The 21,725-nt window shown below is 40.1% G+C and overlaps 2 protein-coding genes across 4 annotated transcripts; both read left to right on the top strand.

The window, feature by feature from the left end:
* Positions 1-159: 159 nt before the first annotated feature.
* Positions 160-5,519, top strand: LOC111232023. Of its 3 annotated transcripts, none has more exons than XM_022759354.1 (5): positions 160-257; positions 461-805; positions 1,260-1,310; positions 1,825-1,950; positions 5,115-5,519. In XM_022759354.1, exons 1-5 carry the CDS (start codon positions 215-217, stop codon positions 5,258-5,260), a joined length of 711 nt encoding a protein of 236 aa, XP_022615075.1. In that variant the 5' UTR covers positions 160-214; the 3' UTR covers positions 5,261-5,519. The 3 variants fall into 3 exon arrangements, with proteins under 3 accessions (XP_022615075.1, XP_022615074.1, XP_022615077.1); XM_022759353.1 differs by having other exon boundaries at positions 5,065-5,519; XM_022759356.1 differs by lacking the exon at positions 1,260-1,310 and having other exon boundaries at positions 5,065-5,519.
* Positions 5,520-5,896: 377 nt separating this feature from the next.
* On the top strand, positions 5,897-21,303 carry LOC111232015 (semaphorin-4E-like). Its single transcript, XM_022759345.1, has 14 exons — positions 5,897-5,985; positions 12,528-13,035; positions 13,327-13,469; positions 14,376-14,438; positions 14,839-14,937; positions 16,291-16,390; positions 16,692-16,802; positions 16,986-17,137; positions 17,278-17,450; positions 17,760-17,916; positions 18,000-18,222; positions 19,180-19,295; positions 19,581-19,800; positions 19,927-21,303. Exons 2-14 carry the CDS (start codon positions 12,927-12,929, stop codon positions 20,685-20,687), a joined length of 2,427 nt encoding a protein of 808 aa, XP_022615066.1. The 5' UTR covers positions 5,897-5,985; positions 12,528-12,926; the 3' UTR covers positions 20,688-21,303.
* Positions 21,304-21,725: the final 422 nt, after the last annotated feature.

The raw sequence follows: 21,725 nt of genomic DNA, 5'->3' as shown, positions 1-21,725 counted from the left end.
TCTGTGAAAGCAACTAATTTTCATGGTACATTGATAGAAAACCCCTCCTCCCACCCACACACACACACACACACACACACACACACACACACACACACACACACACACACACACACACACACAGGTTTCATGTCTACAGCTCTGTCAGATGTGCAGAAGGCAGGCAGCAGAGACAGGATGAGTGTTAGAAGAAGACCACCTTGCATATGACACAATGGAAGTGTGGCTGAAGCAGTTGGCTCTGGTGCTGTTCACAGGTGAGTGTCCTGACTTGATATTTGACACATTAAGATGTTGTTACACTGACAACAAATATCCATATAAGTCTAGCATGATGATGCTAAATGCAGTGATGAATGAACAGAGTTTCCTGTTTGTAGTTTTTGTTACTGCTGGTGAACAAACAAAAAAAAAATTTTAATTTTGATTTTAATGTATCTATTTATCTATCTATTTACAGTGGCAGCAGCAGCTCTGGGGGGATCAGATCAACAATGTGTGATTGTGGGTACAACACAAGTAAAAGTTGATTTGGGGTCCTCTCTGAATTTGTGCTGTTTTTTGTTGAAAGAGACGTATCAAAGATTTCGGGTGAGCTGGTATTTTAACCGAAATGAACCTTCACTGAACAACTCACAGAACATCTCTGAGATGATTGCTGGTGAAAATATCTCCACCCAAGGAGACACACACTTGATGTTGCATAATGTTATGCACAATAACAGCGGATGGTACTTTTGCAAAGTCACATCAGAGATTCCCTATCATACTATTACTTGCAGCAATGGAACACGAGTAGTTATTGGTAAGTATACAGAGTATGCAAACATTTAATAAATGGTTTATAATGAAATATGATGTAGTTGTGAGCAGATGTAAAGAAATTTTAAGTATATTAATGTACAGTATTTTAACTATATATCACCATAACTTCTCCTATGTAGACATTTTTTAAATAATTGCGGCTTTGTTTTACTACATTGTCATTCATTATCTGTTCATAAATCAGCCTCCAATTATCAGTGATCACAGCAGGAGCTATGGTTGCTGACAAATGCTTTCAATACTACATTATAGTGGCTTATAAACCATTTTATCTGTTTATATGCTGTATAGAAAATGCAGAGCTTTTATTATTATTTTATTAATGTTTTATTGTTATGAAACATCAAGAATGGATTCATAAATATTGGAAATACTCTGGTTTGCCAAGACCTAACAAATGCTTGTTAAAGTATCGTTTTTTTCCTCCGTCACAGCGCAGAGCTTGGAAAAAACAACGTACCCGTCACTATTAACGAGTAAACAAGGTGTGTGTGTGTGTCTGTGTGAGTTTGTGTGTATGTGTGTGTGTGTGTGTGGATGCATACCCATGAACAATAATGCACCATGTATTTTTAGGACCCAGCACAGTCTCAGCTGGGTTCTTAAACTTTTCACCTCAAAAGTCAAAATATATCTGGTGGCAGGAAGCGTAGATTTTCCACTGAACTGACAGGTTTTGATGTCGTGTCCACTTGTAGATGTGATAAGAAATTGGGGGTGAGAGATCAAAACTGTTTATGGGCTTTCCGATTTATTCTTCTGAGGTGTGAACTTCTATGGAAACCACAAAACACTTTAACACTTAACTTTATATCGGCCTTATTCTTGTATGTTGGCCCATTTGTAGCCTGAGAACATGTTTTATACAGTATTTACTAAATAACACAAATGTTTTAAAATGAAATTGCGATTATGACCTATAATGGCTTATTATGGCTTAAGGACACATTGGCACAAAATACAGTATGATCACATTTCAAGACACATTTTCTCTTACAGTGACGCATCAAGAACTACTCCCTTTTGTTTGGTGGGTCTGGATCGTGTTGGGGGTCTCAGCTTTCATCCTGATTGTCCTGCTGGTCATACATACCTTGCTGAAAAAAAGATGCATCACAAGCAGAGGTACCCTCCTCTTCCTTTAGATAACGATCTTGACCTAATAAGACTACAGCAAACAACATCTATAGATTGTAGATAAACTCTGTATCTACTGTAGTGTGAAATCCGTTCTGAGAAAAAGAGGGTGAGAGGTAAAGATGAAAATAATCTCACAAAAAAAAGACCCAGTAAGATCAAATCTGCCCTGGTTACAGACTGATTCATTTCATTGTAAAGATTTGCATTTAATAGAACTACTAAGGAACAGACTATTTTTTGTTTGCCTGTATTTCTGAGCGAGACAACCAAAGGGAGAGGAAACACTTGATATGACAGCCGGTAGTTATATCTGCCCAAGCTGTGGCCGGTGGAAGCAAACTGAGTAAGCAAGAGGTATGTGTGGTTAGACAGCACAGCGTGAGACAACTTAAGAATGTCAGTATAGGATGAACGAGGCTGCCTCTACTCTCCTGTGTGGTTTAAGCGAGGAAAGCATGAAGACTTTAATTTCTAGAACAGACCCCTGACAGGAAAGACTAGATCAACTTTTTGCAGAGAGAGCTCAGTGCAGGAAGTGCATACATAAGATCTAGCTACAACCAGCTGACCGGCACTGAGAACTGTGTCAGATATTTACAAAAAAGTAAAGTAAACCACCCACACCGTACCACGCACCACTTTTATTGCATTGCGTCTCATAAAGACAATTTTACTTGCAATTGCAGCCTATAATTCACATGTAAAATACATTTCCACATAGATTATTGCTGAATCATTTGCTCTTTTAAAGGGATCTGTTTTGTCTTTACTGAAACTCTCACAGATGCATTTGATACTTCTTCAAAAATGAAGAAACCAAAAATATCAAAATATGATAAATATGTGAAACGCTCAAATCTTTCGCTACTTTTGTCCATAGCTGAAACTATTATTTGACTAATCGATCGACAGATTAATCAGCAACTACTTTGATAACTGATTAACTATTTAAGTCATTTAATCATTCCGTGGTTGGAGCTTTTCCCAATGTGAAAATTGGCTGCTTTAATCGTTTATATCATTGTAAACTGAATATCTTTAGGTATTTTACTGTTGGTTAGAGAAAAAAATATATTACAAAATGTCAGCTTGAATTTTTTTAGCAGATGAATCGAGAAAATTAATATTGAGAATATTTGTTAGTTGTCAAAACAGTAGATGATTTTTCTTGTTGTTGTCGCACAGAATTCAAATGTACACTTATCTTCAATTGGACCTGTAATACGCTGAGTTAATGTCAGTGATCAAAACGGACATAGATTGCTTTTCTAATCATGTCCGTCGTTATTAAATCCTCACATGCAAAATATTTCAGCCACCATTCAAACATCTTCTAAGCGTAAACGGTGCATACTGTCAGTGATCGGGTATTGTCGGACTGCCGAAACTATTGTTAACAGATGACTTTAAAATTCAGTCACCTAGTAACACATTCTTTACTTTTCAGTGCAGTTTATCACGTTGTCGTTTATAGCTCACAGCAACTCATTCATATTTCTGAAACACATTTACACACAGTGATCTTAATACACAGTAGATACAAAAATTCCATCAGACATCACAGGCAGACAACAGACCTCTCTCTGTAGGAGGAAGTAGTTTACAAGCGAATGACTTTATATACAAAAAATGTTAACCTCATTTTCAACACCTTGTGAATATTAGAGCTACTGCAAGACAGTGTAGTTTTATAATTTATATAATTGCCGTGATGAGACAGTGGTCTTTTGTGTATTATAGTTACTGTAAGGTGTTTACTGTGACTACGGGACACACTGGAAATGTGTACACTGTCAGTCAGATGCTGTGAATGTAGATGTTTTCGTTGAAACTGATGTTTGGTCTGACTGATATAGTCAGCTGGCTGTTCAACTACAATGTTTGGAAATTAAATAGACATTTCACTGGACTTGATATTGACACGGTTCTTTTACCATTTAACCATCTGAACTGTAAAGAGAACTTGCATTTTGGCAGCAGTGATGCACTGAATTCATCGACTTTTGCAGCATGGGTCAAACATTTTGAGTGACGGCTTTTCATGAGACAAAACAAGTGTTGTGCTGTGAATATAAATTGATGCAGTGTTTGCATTTCATGTTTTGAGAACATGACATCACAACTGGTGACAGTGATACAGAAAATGTGCTATGGAGAAGAACTGTAATGTGTGGCGCTTCTAATATGGTTGCTGTCGGGCCAGAAAGTGAAATGTGCTTCGGAAAATGTAATAAATTCAACATTGTTTGAGAGGCACAGCACACAAACAACAATATCTGATAATTCAGTTACTTAAATTTTTTTTTTTTACTCCGAAAATATGTGCCTACATTTCCTGATGGATTTTTAATTTGCAAACGAAGCTTTGTCACCCTAAACTGACAACATAGACTGAGTTCATAACAGTATCTGTGAAGCACTTATAAATAAGTATTACGGCTTTCTGCCAATAAATATTTGTCCATATATTAGGCCTATAAGTGGATCAGAGGAGTTTGCTCCAGTTTGAATGATTTGATATTTCAGCAACATGGATGTAATGTCAGTAGATAATTAATTCCAAGGTAATTGCAGGCAGTGCCTAATTATGAGTATAAATGAAGTAAAAGTAATAAACAGGAAAATTACAGGTTATTTACCACTGTCCTGTTATAATATCAGGTATTTTATCACTGTTTTTAAATGGCTTTCTTCCCAAATATATATAATGTCATTTTCCTTGCTTTACACTATTACTGTCAAAAATCATTTGCACAGTAATATATAACTAAAAAAATATAGCAGCTATTTTAAAGGGTCAAACTGTATTTTTTCTCACAATCTTTACCCAAATACATTTCATCCCGCTTCAAAGTTAATCTTCAGTGATGGAGGCACATTATGTTACTTTTATCTTTAACCTTTAGATGAAGTACGTCTTTTGAGGGAATTTAGCCAAGAATGTATTATAAACAAACATAATACTGACACAAATAACATTTTAGATTTTAATTTTTCCCAGAACCTAGACGTGGTGGTATGGCATATTACATAGATGGAGTTTGTATGTAACGACAGAAATTCATCATGTATTCATTCTGCTTTTAGTCTTCAATGCAGGAGAGGATCCTGTCTATATAAACATGCATCGTTCTGCGGCAAACAAACAGCCATCACCTCGGCCCGGGGCACAAGTCAACGACCTGAAGACAGTCCCTTCCTCTCTAAACCTCTGCCCCCCGAGTCCCGGCGGGAGATACGACGAAGGCAAACGGAGGCAAAAACCGTGAGGAAGTCACGGAGCTTGTTTATTTAGACACGGTTTTACCCCAAACTGGACATTTGTATCTTATTTTATGTATTTCTTATCCTGTAAAACATATCTTTCATTAGCCACTAGATGGCAGATGGTACACAAGTAAATTTAAAATGCTGTTTTTTTTCTTGTCTTTTTTTTCTTTTCTCTCTTGTTTCGACATCTTATATTATTTGAATATTTGAAAAAGTTTCCAGCAGTAGTTTAATATGTTAAATAATAAAGTGGCAAATTGTTCTTTTTAGTGTGAAATAGTGATGAGACTAAAATTTTTAATGTTTTGAACTGAATGTTTTAAATGAACTGTATGTTTATATTAAAATTTAAAATGCTGAAAATGCAGTTTTTGTTGTAAAGTTTGTAATATTTACATTTTAAACATGTGATGGTAGCATCCACTAATGGATCTGATACAATTTAATTTTTCATTTTAAACGTGCGATTAAAACACACACTTGGGGGGGGGGGGACAAGTTGTCCAAACATTATTATTATTATTCGGTCTCATCTGATTGGCTGCGAAGTGAACGAGCACTTTTGAAGTAAGGTACAATCAAAAGTCACATGATCAGGCGCTGCCAGATAATCGCTCCCTGCAGGAGTTGGATGTGGAGTGAATGTTACAGGTGGAGCAGAGAGAGGCGCAGAGCCGGATCCGAGGGGAGACGACACCAACAGCGGCGGTGTGGACGATCTTTTATGTGGACGACTCTTGACAGCTCCGGGTAAGTCGGAGCTCTGTTACACGGACATGAGCCGCTGCTGTGACTTAGTGACTTGTTTGTGCGCAGGTTTGAGTCCCACTGGCTTTTTTCTGTTTCCTCGGAGCTCGGGCTGGTTGAGGGAATTGGATTGGCAGCCTGCGGGGCTGAAAGGAGCACAGACAGCACTCTGTAACATCTCTGCCTTATCTAAAGATTATAGGATATCCCAATCTAATAATAGCAGCCGAGAGCTAGTCTAAGCAGTGGTAGGATATGTTGTACAAACACTTAATGGTGTTAGTGACACTGTGAAGGGGGGCGAGGGGAGGGGGTCATACTTGTAAGGTCGCTGGTACAGCTTCAGGACAAGTGCCACAGCAGTGAATGTGTGGTCAAATCCTGTGGGAAAACTCTTGCAACCACAAACCCAACTACTGTTGCTAAATATATAACTTCCCTTTTTTGTAATCCACTGAGAACCAACGAGCAACAATTGAATCTTCTGGCTTTCAAAGGTAAAAAAAAAAACATCATACAGTAGTAAAGTAGTCCAGAAAAAGAAATCAACAACTTGTGAAAATGTGGATTTTGTGTGCCATTTTGGAGGTGTTAGTAGTGGCTTTCATTTTGTGAACATTGCGACTGAATTTAACTGAATGTTCTGGGAGTGAAAGTGATAGTCAAGTGTGTGTTGTATCACAGCACATGATACGTGTGTGGCTGACCGAGCAGGGGGTTGCTGTACTAAATTCTGTCATTGCACTTGCTGGAGATTGCACAGGGGATTGCCCAATTTTAGCTGTCACACTGCAGCTCAGTGGGGTCAGTGGGTGTTGAGGCACACAGCTAAGCCACAAATAATACTTTTTTTTTTTTTTTTGACACTGGTTTGTTTGTCGCTGCAGGAGCATAGATCATAAATTACCCCTTGCAGCTCATGGTTAGAGGGACTCAGATGGACAGTGAACATAAGTCTGGAGAAACAAAGCAGGAAATAACACACCTTTACTGTTGTGTCTATCACATGATAGGCTCACATGGTATTTTTAACGCTGTGTTGGCAGCTATTTATAACACCTGATCTGATGAAGCTGCAGGCCTGATACACAGGTGTGAGGAAAACAATCTAATAAACTTCCAGTTTGTGCCACGTCTCCATCCATGATGTTCTGAATCAGTTTGAGTCAGAATATGTTTTTTGAAAGCAGCATGTCTGCTGTCACCTCCATGATTATTGTACCATTTCTTCACCAATACACCTGAAAAAAAAGGAAGATAATTGACCATTTTTGATTATCGATTAATGGTAAGAATTTGCCGCTTTTCACTTTTATATGATAGTAAACTGAATATCTTTGGGTTTTGGACTGTTGGTCGGATAAAACAAGATGTCACCTTGAACCGTACCTTAGATTTGGACATTTGTCACTGTTTTCTGACATTATATTGACTATAAATGAATTGCTTAATCAATAAATTAATTGTAAAATTACCCTAATACATATGGAAAATAATTGGTATTGCAGCCCATAGTTTTGACTCAATAAAGTTCAATCAAATGACAGTCCATTAGTCCTGAAATCAGTTCCGTGGTTTTGATTTTAAATCTATATTGAAGTCGTCACCACAGTTTGTTTTCTTGGGTGTTCCCGTGTGTCAGTGAACTTGTCATGCATTACTGGTAGAGCAGGCAGAAGAGTTTGTGTGTTCATATTTTCCTTTTGTGCCGCAGCTCCTGCTGGGACTTGCCTGGGTGTTTGTGTGAGTGTGTTTAAGTGTACACGTATTTTTTCTTTTTGTTACCACTTTGGGACCCTTTTCGGCATAAACACCGACCTCGTCGGGATCAGTATTCATTTCTGAGGTCCTGGTTAAGGTTTGGGTTAGGGTTTGAGTTAAGCTGTCTGCAATGAATGGAAGTCAATGCAATGTCCTAACAAGGATAACTGTGCAAACTTGTGTGTGTGCATTCAAGCGTGCATTTACACTCAACCAGACTTGTCTCATCAATGACAAGTAATTTGTCAGAGCAGAGACAACCATCTTATTGAACATGTTGCTGCATATTTATTCTGTTTGCTTGTCGCCTTTAGTTGTGTGAAGTGCTTTGACTGCTAGTTGTCCATTAGTTTAATGATACACGTGGTTGCAGGCTTGAAAACTGTACACACAGCATGTTTTTGAAGTATTGTTTTCACCTAATTACAGCTTCCCTGCACATCAAAACAAAAGGTGGTAATCTACTGTCATTATGATAAAAGAATGTTTTGTTTTAGTCCATCTGAGCTTGCACAAATATAACCCAGTGCTGAACTGGGGTGTGTTTTCCAATGTGTGTTTCACAACAGTCTGTGTGACACAAGGAGTGTCAAAGGTGAACACCCTCCCACAACCGGTTTCCTGTTTAGGCCCCTGTGATGGAATACTGTATCACAGCCAGCTCACCAGCCGGCCTGCCTGTGGACTGCTCAGCTTACGTTTGATTGGCGGCCTGGCAGACACAGAGACAGGCAGCAAAACGGGCTACAAGCAGTCAGCACACCAGCCAGTGACTCAACCGGCATCAAACCTGCAGATCAGTTAGTTGGCCGCTCAAGTGGATCAGTTACAGCCGCAGGACGCCTCGCCCATACAGTGCAGCATTATGCATTCATACAAATGAAGACGTATGCTGGAGCCCAGACTTACGCAGCCATGGTTCACTCCAGCTGTTTGACTCTTCACACGGCTTTTTGGATTTGGATTTGTTATGACTCACGGTGATGACAACAGTGTGCTTGTCTGTGCACGTTTAGGGTTTTATCTTATATGCAGCACGCTGTTGTAGTGAGACTCCATCACAGAGTATTGTAGATATCATGGAGGCTCCTGAACAGGCTATAAATATCCTCATGCTTCAAGTGGTTGGAGTATCTGGAGATACTGCTGTAGGGCTTCTTCATTGTATTGTACAAGATCACGTGCAGCCTTTCAACCCACAGTCGTTCACATTCTTCTGCTTGATGCGTAAAAACCCATCAGCGGCCACAGTGCTGACATTTTAGAAATGTGCATGTAGGAAATACATACTCACATTTACATCTGGATTTACAGAGATGTAAAGAGACTATTTTAGTCTTGCTCTTGTTCTGTAGAAGTTCATCTTCCCTGACACTGAGTGTGTAGTTGCTGTATTTACATGCAACCAGTGCTTCAAATGTCAGGTTGACTTTCAAGAGAAGAGTGTTTTGTAGTGTTGTTCATTGCATGCAGATACTGTTCTATTTTTCACAAACGATGTCAGTCATAAATATTAATGTCTTTAATGAGGTGCATATGTTAAAGTGCCGTATAGTCTTACAAAGGGGAGAGTATCAAGTTGTATTGAGCTGTTTAACACAGCAGTGTGTTTATTAACTGATCCCTGAGCAGGTTTTGCTGGCTTAACTGGAATCAGCATTGATCCCATATAAACAAAAGGTGTAACTGCATTTCACACCAGTCTTTCACAGCGTATCCTTTACCTCAGTGTAGAGCACACCTAATGTGATGGTGGTTTGATATTATTTTGGTCAGTGAAGTGTGAAAGTGGTGATGATTTATCCTGAGAGACGGAGCCGAGCTTTGAGACAGAGAAGAAGTGAAAATGTGTCACTTTACAAAAGGCAATCACTAAAGAAGCTGTTGCACATGTAGCGAAATCCACAACCCATTGTTAATGACTTACTAGGATTGATAAAGGTGTGTCATTAATAAAGCTCCATAAGCAACTTTGTAATATGCCATCAAGTCTGCAGGTATTAAGATTGGAAAGCCATTAACACAGTGGATTTTGGCGATGGTGTTGACCTGCCTTCTTCCACGAGGTAAGGGGGCAAACAGGCCATGGGAGGGTCCTTCCTGATTAATTAAAAGAGACAAAGCAAGCAGTAAAGGTGGAGGATATAGAGACCCTTCACATCAATGTGGGGTCACAATATGGCAAGTACAAGAGTTCCTTTTATTCGTGCTTAATGGTTTATTCACAACATAATATGAAAATCTTAAAGGAGTTATTTGTAATTTTTGCTATTGCTATATAGCTAACGTTAGCATTAACAGCTGTTTACTTACCTGTCTTGGTAAGATCTCATCGTGCTTGCGATACAATTGTAAGTGACAAACCCACAAAGAAATATGACAGAAAAGAAATGGAAGGAAAGTATTAGCTTCTTTTAGCTAATTGTTTTTTTTTTTTTAACAGCAATCTCTGCTCTTATTACAGCTCTGATAAACACACTGTACGCCATCTGCTCAGCCCCAGATGACAGAAAGACAAAGTTAGAGACCAGCTGGTGAACATAGTGGAGCATTTAGTAGCTAAAGAGCCACATTTTTTTCCCTGGGGAGTCGGTGAAGACCTAAATAGATCAAAACGGAGAGTAGATATTGGACTTATTTTTGTCAGGTGGTCAGACGACTCCAGATGAATGCTAATGTTGCTCTGTGACTGCTGGATGCTAAAATGTTCACCTTTCAGTGTAAGATGATAATATGCCATTGTTTACATCTTATTCCACTGCTGCCAAGTGGCCAAAAAATCAGTGAATGCAGCTTTAAATAAATAGTTTATTAAGCATTGATAAAGAAGTGGTGCCATAAACATTTTAATTACTTGATTTACTTTTTTTTTTTACTGCTAAAATCCTCCTACTATATGATTTTATATACTTTGTCCAGTCAAATGTAAACATCCAAAGATTGAGAAAGAAAATTGTCATTAAGCCGACAGACAAAGCACAATGGTCTGATTGTACGAGAAAATCAGCTGTGTATGACTTAGTATTGGTAACTTGTAAAAACCTCAGCTGTGCACCCCCACCCCCAAAACACACACGCCCTGTCCACACGTGCACATGTCAGTGTGCGAGTGTGACCCTGGATAAACAAAGGAAGAGAAAACGGGGACAACTGCTGTGTGCTCTTCTATTATTGTAGCCATACCTACCTGTCTGCACTGTTTGGAAGTATCTGTCAGACGCTGTGAAAAACAACCAGCAGTCATTCCATTCAGTTGTAGTGCTCAACCTACAGCCCCCTCCCCGCCCCGCTCAGCCTGGGGGGAAAGTACGCAAGACATCGATGCTCTGACAACAGATGAGCAGTCCTATACGTGCAGCAGCTCGTCCTGCTGTGTCAAGTAGCAACAAGGTGGGGAGCATGGCAGTTTGTTGCAAACGCACATTCAAAAAACCGAGGTTGTTCAGAGGCAAAGGGGAGCGAGCGCCAAGCCGTCTCTCGAGGAAATGTGGATGCTGCCGTTTTGGTTTGTGTCAACAGGCAAGGACTCTGCGGTGTGTGTTTCAAAGGATGCATCTCTATGAAATCTGCTGTATTTTTTTTTTTCTCTGCGAGCTAAAATTCAAATAGCAGGTGCAAAGCAGCTGTGAGGTGCTGCTGCTTTGGAGCGGTGTGCACCATAAACATAAGAGTATAGTTTTTACATTGTGAGGCTGTTCTTAAGTATGCTTTGTGTGTTATTCTGAGAAAAAAAGTGCCTTGATGAATTTTGAATGAGGCTGCGCCGCTCAGTTTGTCAAAAACAGTGAGAAACTCGCCAAAGAAGTGGTAAATCTCAATTCAGCATGAATCCCAGGATGGGGATGGAGTGATAAAAGCAGCGAATCACTGTGATCTGTATGCATGCCCAAACCTGAACTGATCCCCTCTGCTGTTTGAACCCCACTGAGCCCAGAGGAAGCAGGTTCTTATCAGGGAGGAGGACAGGAAGACACAGAGAGTGGGGGTTGGTCGGCAGCATGGCACTCTGCAGATTTTCACTTAATATCAGTTTACTCTGTGAAGTTTACACAGCTATAACTGTAAGTGATGCTTCACTTCTCTGATGTAACAATAAGGTCATGATTGTTTTGCATACAGTTTGTGTTGTTCACATATATACTTTCTTCATACTTTCTTAGACTATCATTTTCACTACATTTAAATCTTAGGTATTTGTTATAACAGCTGTATAATGTCTTTTTGTGGCCCTGAAACGAGTTTTCTTACCTCTGAGAAAAAACTCACATGAGGTCTAATGAAATATGCTTTTGAGTCGTGTTATGGGAACAACAGGTTCCAGAGTTTGACCCACACAAAGGACTAAAAGTCAAGATATGTCAGCTTGACCATTGTGTTTATAATCTGTCTCTTGTGAGTCCCCCAGTTTAATGAAAATGCTATGCTAAATTTATGCACTGCCCCTTTTATTATGCTTGTTCCTCTCTAGTGAAAGATCTGAAGGATCATCTGAAGTCTATCTCTCATTCTTACTTACTGTCATACTGTGTAGTTTTGCAGATGCTAGATATTCAGTGCAGTAAAAAAGAAGCAGTACTTTGCATTGCAACACACCAACACATGCACAGGACAATCACTGAAAAGAGCATCTTTATGTCTCTGCATGTAATAATTATCCATGAATGATCAAGCGTGAAACAGAATAAGTGGAAAGAAATCAGGTGGTTGAGGGAAATCAGCTGCCATAAGTAAATAATGTGTTTCTTTGATCATTTCATTCATAGATATTTTCATATCTCTTTTAGAAGGTGGTAGGATGAACATGATCTCCACCAGCATCCCTCACCAGTAGCTGGGCAGCATGGCTTCTGCTCCTCCTTGCGGAGAGGACACCGGCAGCTCATTAGCACTGCGCTGGAGGCTAACACCAACATAGATATACATCACGCAGGACGCTGACTTCAAACTCAGTCGAAGCAGGCTGAGCTGCACTCCACAGGCCTGGTTGGTTAAAACATCTGTATGAACTGCTTTGAAAACATGACTCGTGCCAGAGCAGCACATGTCCAGGAGAGCGACATCACCGCAGCCTAACGACATCTGGACTGAGACCTTGGACCATGATCTGTCTCTGAGTGGTCGCTTTGGTGGCAGAGCTGGACTGTGCAGCTCTTCCACACTTAGACAAACCTGGACTCTGAGCCATGTCTCTTCTCTCAGCTCTGAGCATCGTCTGTGGATTGATGCTCCATGTTTCACTGAGTGCACTCAACCCTCACTACTGTGTCCCACGAAAGACTGTCCCTTACCAGAGTAAGTCACAAATTCTCATACTCCTGCTGTGTTGTAACAGTATTTCCACCCCTGGGCTGGTCCAGTGAATACCAGATTTTGTAGCAGTTTAAGAATGCATTTGAATATTTTAACCATGATATACGAACAAGTGCTACAGCTTTAACTGCTTGGATTTTATGCTGGTTTGGAAATGCTCATTAAATTTAATGAATTTGCTTTTTTTTTTTTTTTTTGCTGTGGGAGCTTTTTTTTTTTCCAACTGTACAGCAGCTAAATGCAGCGTAGTGATGCAGATGTTCTCCTGTTTAGATGAGCTGAAGTTGTTCAGAGAAGAGGGGATCTCTAACTACTCCACAATGTTAATGAGAGATGACCTTGGGGTGCTGCTGCTGGGGGCCCGAGAGGCCGTATATGCTCTGGACATCAACAACATCTCTGTCAGAAAGTCAGAGGTAAGAAGATGTGAAGAGACTCACTGAGAGCAATCTGTTTACAAAATGTTAACAGTTTGGCAATCTGTTCTGATCAGGGGTGTGGTGTTTGAAGCTGATTTAAAATAACTGATGATGATATAAGATATAATAACTGATGAAACTCACGTGTCTGCAAAGCTCTTATATATTAACCTGAAAATGCTATTTTGCTCAGTGAAGCTAAAAATAAAACATCTTTTGAACTTTTATGATATTTTACCGCAGTGATGAAACTGTTTCATAAAATAATCATTAAGACTGACTTGACTGCCTGATCCTAGATTATATCAGTGATCCCCAGTGCCCCCCCCCCAGGTTTTTATGGCATGACCCCTTAAAATTAAGCCATGTCTATTTGTGACCCCACATCTCAGGTTACAGTGATATGGTTGTGAGTTACGGGCAGTTTTTTTTCACTCAGTATGACTGATGTGAAGGTTTTTTTAAGAGTCAGAAAAAGCAAACATTTGAAATAGGTTAAAACAAATACATAGTTTCATGTTACAGCAGTAAATATATTTGCATTCTCATACCTCTAATCACTTCCTGACCCCCTGAGATTCATCTCAGTCCTGACCCCCTGGATTTGAGAACCACAGGTTTGTATCATATAAAACACAGCCTCTTATTACTGTCTTTTACTATTTGGAGACATTTCTTTACATCTGTAGAAATTTTGCAGAAATCAGTTGATGAGTTGTTGAACTCTTCAGCAGTCTGTTGGTTCATAATTATAGCTGCACAGCTAACAGTCACAACTGAAGAGGGACTGGTTTCCCAGCTTACAGGTACTGTGTAAACAGGCTGCAGCTCCTCTGTCAGGCTGTTGGGTTGCGCCACCATTCTTGCGTGCTTTGACAAGACACTTTCCCTATGTTGATGCAGGTGTATTGGCGAGTTACCGAGGAGAAGCAGAGGGAGTGCACGTACAAAGGAAAACATGCCGAGGTTTGTGTAATGTCTTTCAAAACAGAGCTCACATACGGTAACTTTTATCCTCGGGCGAGGATACAGCCTTTAAGGATGACTGTTGAGTGGAAGCAGTTTACTCCCACATACAATCTATCTCTCTGTACATTTGTAAATCATTTATATGGGAGTGTTTTTTTTCTTCCTTTTTAAGTCTATACACAGAATACACTTTGAAGTGCTTTGCTTACAGCTTCGTACTGAGAGCCCAAATAAAGGCATGAGTAGAAAATGCTTGTGTACAGCCTTGACCTTTTGGTCACCAGCTCAACTTCAGGCACCCTGTGCAGTCAGTAAATGTATGTGGCATGTTTGTATTTTTGCGGCTGAACTAACAGAGCTCTGACCTTGGCATGCTCTCTGCTGGATCTTGTTGCAGGTGGAATGCCGTAACTACATTCGAACCCTGCACAGAGTGAATGACACTGCAATGTATGTGTGTGGCACGAACGCTTTTAGCCCCACCTGTGATTATATGGTAAGTACAGAATATGAGGTTAGTTTAGAGCATCTTACAAACTGTTTTCTGTGGGCAGGACCTTTTGTCCTTTTCCCTTTTACTTTGATGAAAGACTCTCTATCGGGTTCATCAGTTGGCAATATTCTGTATTGTTTTTTTATTGTCAGCAAATACCATGAAAAGATCAAAAGCAACAATGTGTTAGTCCATCTTAACTTTTAAAAAAAAATGTCTCAAAAATATAGTCTCATTTTTTAAAAGAAGGCTCTGTGATTTTATAAAACACTTGTGCACTGTAGTTTTTACCAAACTTTACTCAAACAGAAGCAAATATTGCATTCGTTGGGGACTATTTAAAGCTGCAGATTAATACCCATCTGGCGCTTTAGTGAGTATTTCAGGCGGTAGGACTGTGTGTGTGTGGGAGTCAAGATAAACTGCAGTGTCCATATTCATGGTAATGAAGGAACATATCACCCAGTGCAATGATGCGGCTCAATGTGTTTTTAATAGTTTTTGTACAACAGGATGAACTGTCTGTGTTAGGATACACAGACAGTTCAAGTGCCAGTTAGTAGCATCATTTGATTGTTTTTAGTTCTCATGGGATTTGTTGACAAAAAGAAAAATGTAGAACATCACCTGAGTTATTCTTTTAAGCCATGCGGCAAAAATTGCAGTCAGTGTTCAAGTCATTAGACAAAGGTTTTATGTTGCAGTTCCTTTAATGGCCGTTATGGCTATTCAATTATTAGAGTCAACACATTGTCTCCTTTTTCTAAAGTGTGTCTTGGTTGTGATTCAAAAAGCAGTTTAAGCCCATCCCTTCATAATGTCGGTGTTTGCTTATTTATTGTCTTTGTTGGGTTTTGATTGTTCGACACCACACAGTAGCTCATGAATGCAGTTTATTTTGGCAGGGAACTCAAATCTCAGAGGGCTGCGCTCCCTTGAAAGCATCATCATGGAGAGTTAAATGGTTCTTATGTGTAACTGCAGAACCACAAAACAATAATGTGAATTTGATTTAACAAAAAAAAAAAAGAAAAAGTAAAAGCAAACCTGGTGTTCATTTCTTTCTAAAGTAGGTTTCTTGAAATATATCCCTCTGACAAACATGTAAAACAATGGCTGAGTCAAAGGTTGGTAATCATTGTAAAAACTTTTATATATCTTTTGTTGACTTTAGAAAATGGTGCGTAATAATGTCAATATATGCAAGTTATGGTTAATGGGCTAAACATTAATCATGATAAGATATAACTGGAATCTCAGTACTTTGTCTGAATAAAATGACTCAGTTTTTCTTTCTTTTCCCTCCTTCAACAAGTTTTTCTTTCTTTCCTCTCTCTCTCCCTTTGTTTCCGACAGACGTTTGCTAATGGACAGCTGAGGCTGCAGGGAAAGCAGGAGGAGGGAAAGGGGAAGTGTCCTTTTGATCCCTTTCAGAGATACTCCTCCCTCATGGTTGGTGAGTGTCTGAGTCAGGTTTTCTGCCAGAGGGAATGAAGCACAGAATAAAGCTCAACGCTCGAAGGGCACCAACAGAAAAGATGAGAGTATGATAAGTGTATAGAGATTAGACAAGCCACAAGACCGGGTTATAAATGTGACCTAGTATCTTTTACTGCTGCTACCTGCTCCTTTAACAGTTGCACTAAAGCAGAGTCAGTTCAGTTCATTAGTTGGCATATAAATGTGATATTGTTCCAACTCAATATGAATAATTGATTTCCAGGAATTTTTCCTCAACCCTTGTTCCTGTCCAACAGGAAATGACCTGTATTCTGCTACATCCATCAACTTCTTGGGCTCTGAGCCTGTGGTTCTGCGCAGTTCAAACTTGGCTCTCCGCACTGAGTTTAAGAGCTCCTGGCTCAGTGGTGAGTTCCTCTGCTGCTGCTGCTGCTGCAAAAAAGGCCATTTAAAGTTTTATATGATGATGTGCATGGTTAAGAGGAAAGTGACTGCGGCAGCAGTACTAATGCATGATGCGGTTAATGATATGTGTTGATATCTGACTTTTCTCTCATATCAAGTACTGATTTCACGTTTTGTGGTTTCAGAGCCAAACTTTGTCTACATGGACTTTGTGAGTGAGAGTTTTGACAGTCCCGATGGTGATGATGATAAAGTGTACTTGTTCTTCAGCGAGAACGCCATGGAGTACGATTTCTACAGCAAAGTTGCAGTATCTCGAGTGGCCCGTGTCTGCAAGGTATAAAAACATAGAGAATAAAAACTAATAATCTATTCAAGATCTTTGGCATCTTCATGGAGCCTCGTCTGACACATGTCTGGTTGTCGTGGTTAAAGCGAATATGTGCACATGACAGAGTGCTCTGTCTCTGTGTTTAGGGGGATATGGGCGGACAGCGGACGCTGCAGAGGAAATGGACGTCGTTCCTGAAAGCTCGTCTGGATTGTTCCCTCCCTGAACCCAGCCTGCCCCCCATTGTCCAGGATGTCTTCCTGCTTAAGCACAAGGACTGGAGGAATAGTGTCTTCTACGCTGTCTTCACCCCGCAGTCGTGAGTATTTACAGTCAAATCCTGTGGTTTTATGGCTCAGGGTGGGTGTTGACATAGGATAATCTAGGACGTATGCAGAGCAGTCAGTTAGGAGGAACAACAAAGGTGTCTATATTCACACAAAATTATGAGGTATTGCGTTTGTTTCATTGTGTTGATTGTAATATAAGGTATTAAGCCGTTAATACTTTAACTGGACCGATGTGTGATTTATTTATTCCATATGTAAAAAGTATTCTCCAGTCATACAAATAAAACAGAAACGTATCAGTTCGTTTGACTGAATGTGTTTGGACTTGGTGTTTCCAGGAGCCTGTCCCAGGTATCAGCAGTGTGTGCATACAGCGTGTCTGCCATTAGAGATATTTTCAGCGAGGGAAAGTTCAAGACACCCGTTGCTGTGGAGACATCCCATGTGAAGTGGGTGATGTACACTGGAGAAGTGCCGGTCCCCAGACCAGGAGCGGTGAGTGCACCGCCAGAAATTTTCGCTGCGTACAAGGCAAATCCCCAAAACCCACAATTGTAAATGGAGGTTTTGTGTTGCAGTGCATCAATAATGTGGCTCGTAAAATGGGGATGAATCGCTCTCTGGACCTTCCTGACAAAACCCTCCAGTTCATCAGAGACCGTCCCCTCATGGATGACGCTGTTCGTCCAATAAGAGGAGAGCCGCTGCTGGTCAAGAAAGGAGCTTTGATGACTCGGATCGTAGTGGACAGTGTGCCGGCGCTGGACGGACAGAGATACGCCGTCATGTTCACTGGCACTGGTAAACTATAGGATATGTAGCATATATAGAAAAGTAGATTTTGTCAAGATTCAGGGAGAACTGAACTGATGTTGGAGTTATCAGAAAATTAGCATCTTTCTTAGCTTACTTTTCTGTTTGAATATTCTGGTTGATTAAACTTAAAGCCCCTGAAAATTTTAGTAGTTCTCTGTGACATCAAATTTTAATGACTGAGGGAGCATCAATCAAAGTTAAAGTTTGGAAAAAAATATCCTAAATTATTACTTTTTAAGAGTTTAAGATAAAAAATGTCAGCTAATCTTCTTCATCGGGACTGTGTGGGTGTGGTTTGATTGACAATGCTGGCGTCATAAGAAATTCCAAATCACCTTTTTCCAGGTGAGCCCCACCCACTGCAAACCAGTGACAAAAGAAATGAAAAAATACAGAAATGCAGAAAACTCTTGTGTGAAATTCCAAAATTTACTGTGGTAATGTAGGAGCCCATAGTTCACAGTAAGAATCTGCAATTAAGAAAGTTTTCAGGGCTTTAAAGCAGGATTATGTAACTTCTGAAAGAAGAAATAATACATTCTTCCTCTCCGGCATGAAAAATTGAGTCGATAAGAAATAAAATGCAATTTTTAATTCAGCAGTTTTACAGCTACAACCTGACTTGGTCTGATCAGTAGCTTATAGCAGCTGTTGTCAGGAGACCTTTGATTGATATATTGTAGGTGTAACAGACATCAATGAGACAGATCAGCAGTTCACTCAGGATTATTCTCTCTACTTACAATATGTTTCCGTTATTGTCATGTCTTATAAAACATTTGTTCAATCAATACCTTTTTCATTTGCAGGCTGATAGAGACGCAGTGATTTGATATGAATAGTGACAGGATACATCAAAGCTGTGATCTTGGTTAAAACTTGCGTGGTTAATGATTTTTATATAATTACTAAATGTCATTGGTATTTACTGTCTCCTGATAGACAATGGTTATATTCAGAAGGCCGTCAACTACGACGGAGAAATGTTCATAATTGAGGAGATTCAACTGTTTGAAAACCCAGAGCCTATCACCATCCTGCGCCTCTCATCGAGCAAGGTAACTCAATACAGGTCCAAGATGGTTCAATAAAGTTTGTTAGCTCATCATCATCATCATCATCATCATCATCATCATCACAGGTTATGGTCATTTACTGCTACTGCTACTTTACTTGGTAAATATTACATAACAAGCTTGAGTCTAAATTTGAATATGTCGTCACTTAGAGACTGTAGAGAGGATGTAAAGGTGAAACACTTCAGCTGGTTAATTTTTGTGTGTGTGTGTGTGTGTGTGTGTGTGTGTGTGTGTGTGTGTGTGTGTGTGTGTGTGTAAACATAGGGCCAGCTGTATGCAGGTTCAGAGTTTGGTGCTATCCAGATGCCAGTCAGTAACTGCAGCCGCTATGACACCTGTGTGGACTGCATCCTGGCCAGGGATCCTTACTGTGCCTGGGACTTCTCCACTGAGCAGTGCTCCTCAGTCCACAGCGTACCCCCCTCCTCAAATACTGCAATGCAGAGTCTGAAGGAGGGTGACGTTTCACGGTGTCCTCAGCCAGGTACATTCCCTTACAGTGCATTGTTCACATGCATTACTAGGAAGACTTTTTGTATGAACCAGTGTACCAGCAGTTGTATCTATTAGAAAGCATTGAAACCAACCGTGTGTTGGTGTGTGTTTTTAGATCCAGTCCCAGCTGTGGACTTCACCCTCGTCCCAGAGAACAACATCCAGCTGCCTTGCCAGCTTCACTCCAACTTGGCAGAGGTCCACTGGCGTTTCTCTGACCAAACACTTCACTCCAACCACAAATACTACATCTACAGCGGAGGCCTCCTCATCCTGAGTGCCTCTGAGTCGGATGCTGGCTTTTACACCTGTGACTCAGTAGAGCTGATAAATGGCAAAACATACAACCGAACTGTGGCGGTTTATCGTTTGCAGCTCTACTCTGGTCCGGCGGTGGGGGACAGCACCACTCCAGGCAATGAGGTGGCAAATTCCTCCGACTCTGTTCACACTGTGAATACAGCTGCACCAGGTCCGGTGCCAGATGAGGGTAATGAGGACCCATCCCACGAGTCTCAAAGCGACACTGGCAGGGTGACTTGCTTAGAGGTGGCTGTGGCTCTGCTTTCGCTGCTTTGTTTCTCCCTGATGGGGGTCATATTTTGGATCTGGTTTCGAGGAGGCTGGGAATGCTTCAAGTTTGCACAGAGCGCCAGTGAAAGCGAGGGGAAAAGGCAGTCAGGCGAATACATGCACATCCAGAACAGAACTTCAGAGATAAAGCTCCTGGGGCCTGAGGCGGGGAGACCTTGCAGTGCCAATAATAATCACTCTGCTGTTGACTTCAAAGGGAACGGGGAGCACCACTTCACACCTATGGCCAACATTTCAAGTCTGGATGGTCTGGGATACATAAATGATGAGTCAGAGATTTAACTTTGCTGAGGTATAGAGTAGCACAGTCCGAGGCCAACGAAACTGCACTAATCATCTTTCTATAGGTGCACTTCCAACACAAAACAGTTCTCCGAAAAGATTTTCACATTATAAATTCTTTTGACTGGTGTCCTGTTTCTCCTCGCCAGTTTCCTTCACTGTCATTTCTGTACTCTAACCGGGCAGCTGATGTTCAGTTAAAAGACTTTTTCTGGTGGAATTTTCACTCCAGGAAACTGCTGAAAAGACTTTTTTTTTTTTTTATATGTGTATTTTTTTTGTATAATGATAAATTGTGAATAACTTTGTGTAATATATTGTGTACAGCCAAGACCTTTTTTTTCAACTATTTATTTGTTGTAAAGACGTTTTTATTTCATCTTTAAACACTTGTAATCTACAAAAAGTCTTGTATATATGGTCAACAACGGTGAACCAGTAGCAAACATTTTGACCTCTAATTTCAAGCCACATTTCATTTTATGGATAGTACTGTTTATTTAAGACAACATTGATCAGTCGGAGTGTACCATCACTCTTTGGCTGTTAATGATTGATGAGTACTCTGTGTACTACTCCTTTATTGGTGGCTGTTTAAAAAAAAAAAAGACCTACAGATGTACCTTTGTATTTAAGCATTCAAATGACACTCACAGGTGAAACAGAGTGAACGTCATACCTCCATCTTTCAAAACACAAAAATAATAATAAGATTATCTCACTCCAGTAAATGTTATATCATCATTGAGAGTGTTGTAGTGTAACGAGGGTTGTTTTTGGGTACACAGTTATATTTTAGATTCCAGGCATACACTGTAGTCTCCCTTTGGGAAAAGACAACGTGTCATTGGGATGTACAGGTGTGGGTGTAACTTTCTGGCAGTGGCAGTCAACTCAGAGACACAACACGGATAAGAACAAGTGTCAAACTTTCGGAAAATGCAGTCCTTGTTCATATGAAAATAAACTTTATTGGGAGTTTGACGCGCATGTAGCTGTCAGTAATGATTACCTTCCCTCACACACAGTGGAGTGATG

This window comes from Seriola dumerili, unplaced genomic scaffold, assembly GCF_002260705.1.
Source record: "Seriola dumerili isolate Sdu_G_001 unplaced genomic scaffold, Sdu_1.0 BDQW01000321.1, whole genome shotgun sequence".
Lineage (NCBI taxonomy): Eukaryota > Metazoa > Chordata > Actinopteri > Carangiformes > Carangidae > Seriola > Seriola dumerili.
The sequence above is the reverse complement of the archived record's forward strand: the minus strand, read 5'-3'. Positions and strand labels throughout refer to the sequence as shown.

Coding starts and splice junctions, on each gene's coding strand:
- LOC111232015 (XM_022759345.1), top strand. CDS start 12,927: ATGTCTCTTCTCTCAGCTCTGAGCATCGTCTGTGGATTGATGCTCCAT. Junction 14,938..16,290: donor GCCCCACCTGTGATTATATG/GTAAGTACAGAA, acceptor TGTTTCCGACAG/ACGTTTGCTAATGGACAGCT. Junction 17,451..17,759: donor GCTGTCTTCACCCCGCAGTC/GTGAGTATTTAC, acceptor TGGTGTTTCCAG/GAGCCTGTCCCAGGTATCAG.
- LOC111232023 (XM_022759353.1), top strand. CDS start 215: ATGGAAGTGTGGCTGAAGCAGTTGGCTCTGGTGCTGTTCACAG. Junction 258..460: donor GGCTCTGGTGCTGTTCACAG/GTGAGTGTCCTG, acceptor ATCTATTTACAG/TGGCAGCAGCAGCTCTGGGG. Junction 1,951..5,064: donor AAGATGCATCACAAGCAGAG/GTACCCTCCTCT, acceptor TCTTCAATGCAG/GAGAGGATCCTGTCTATATA.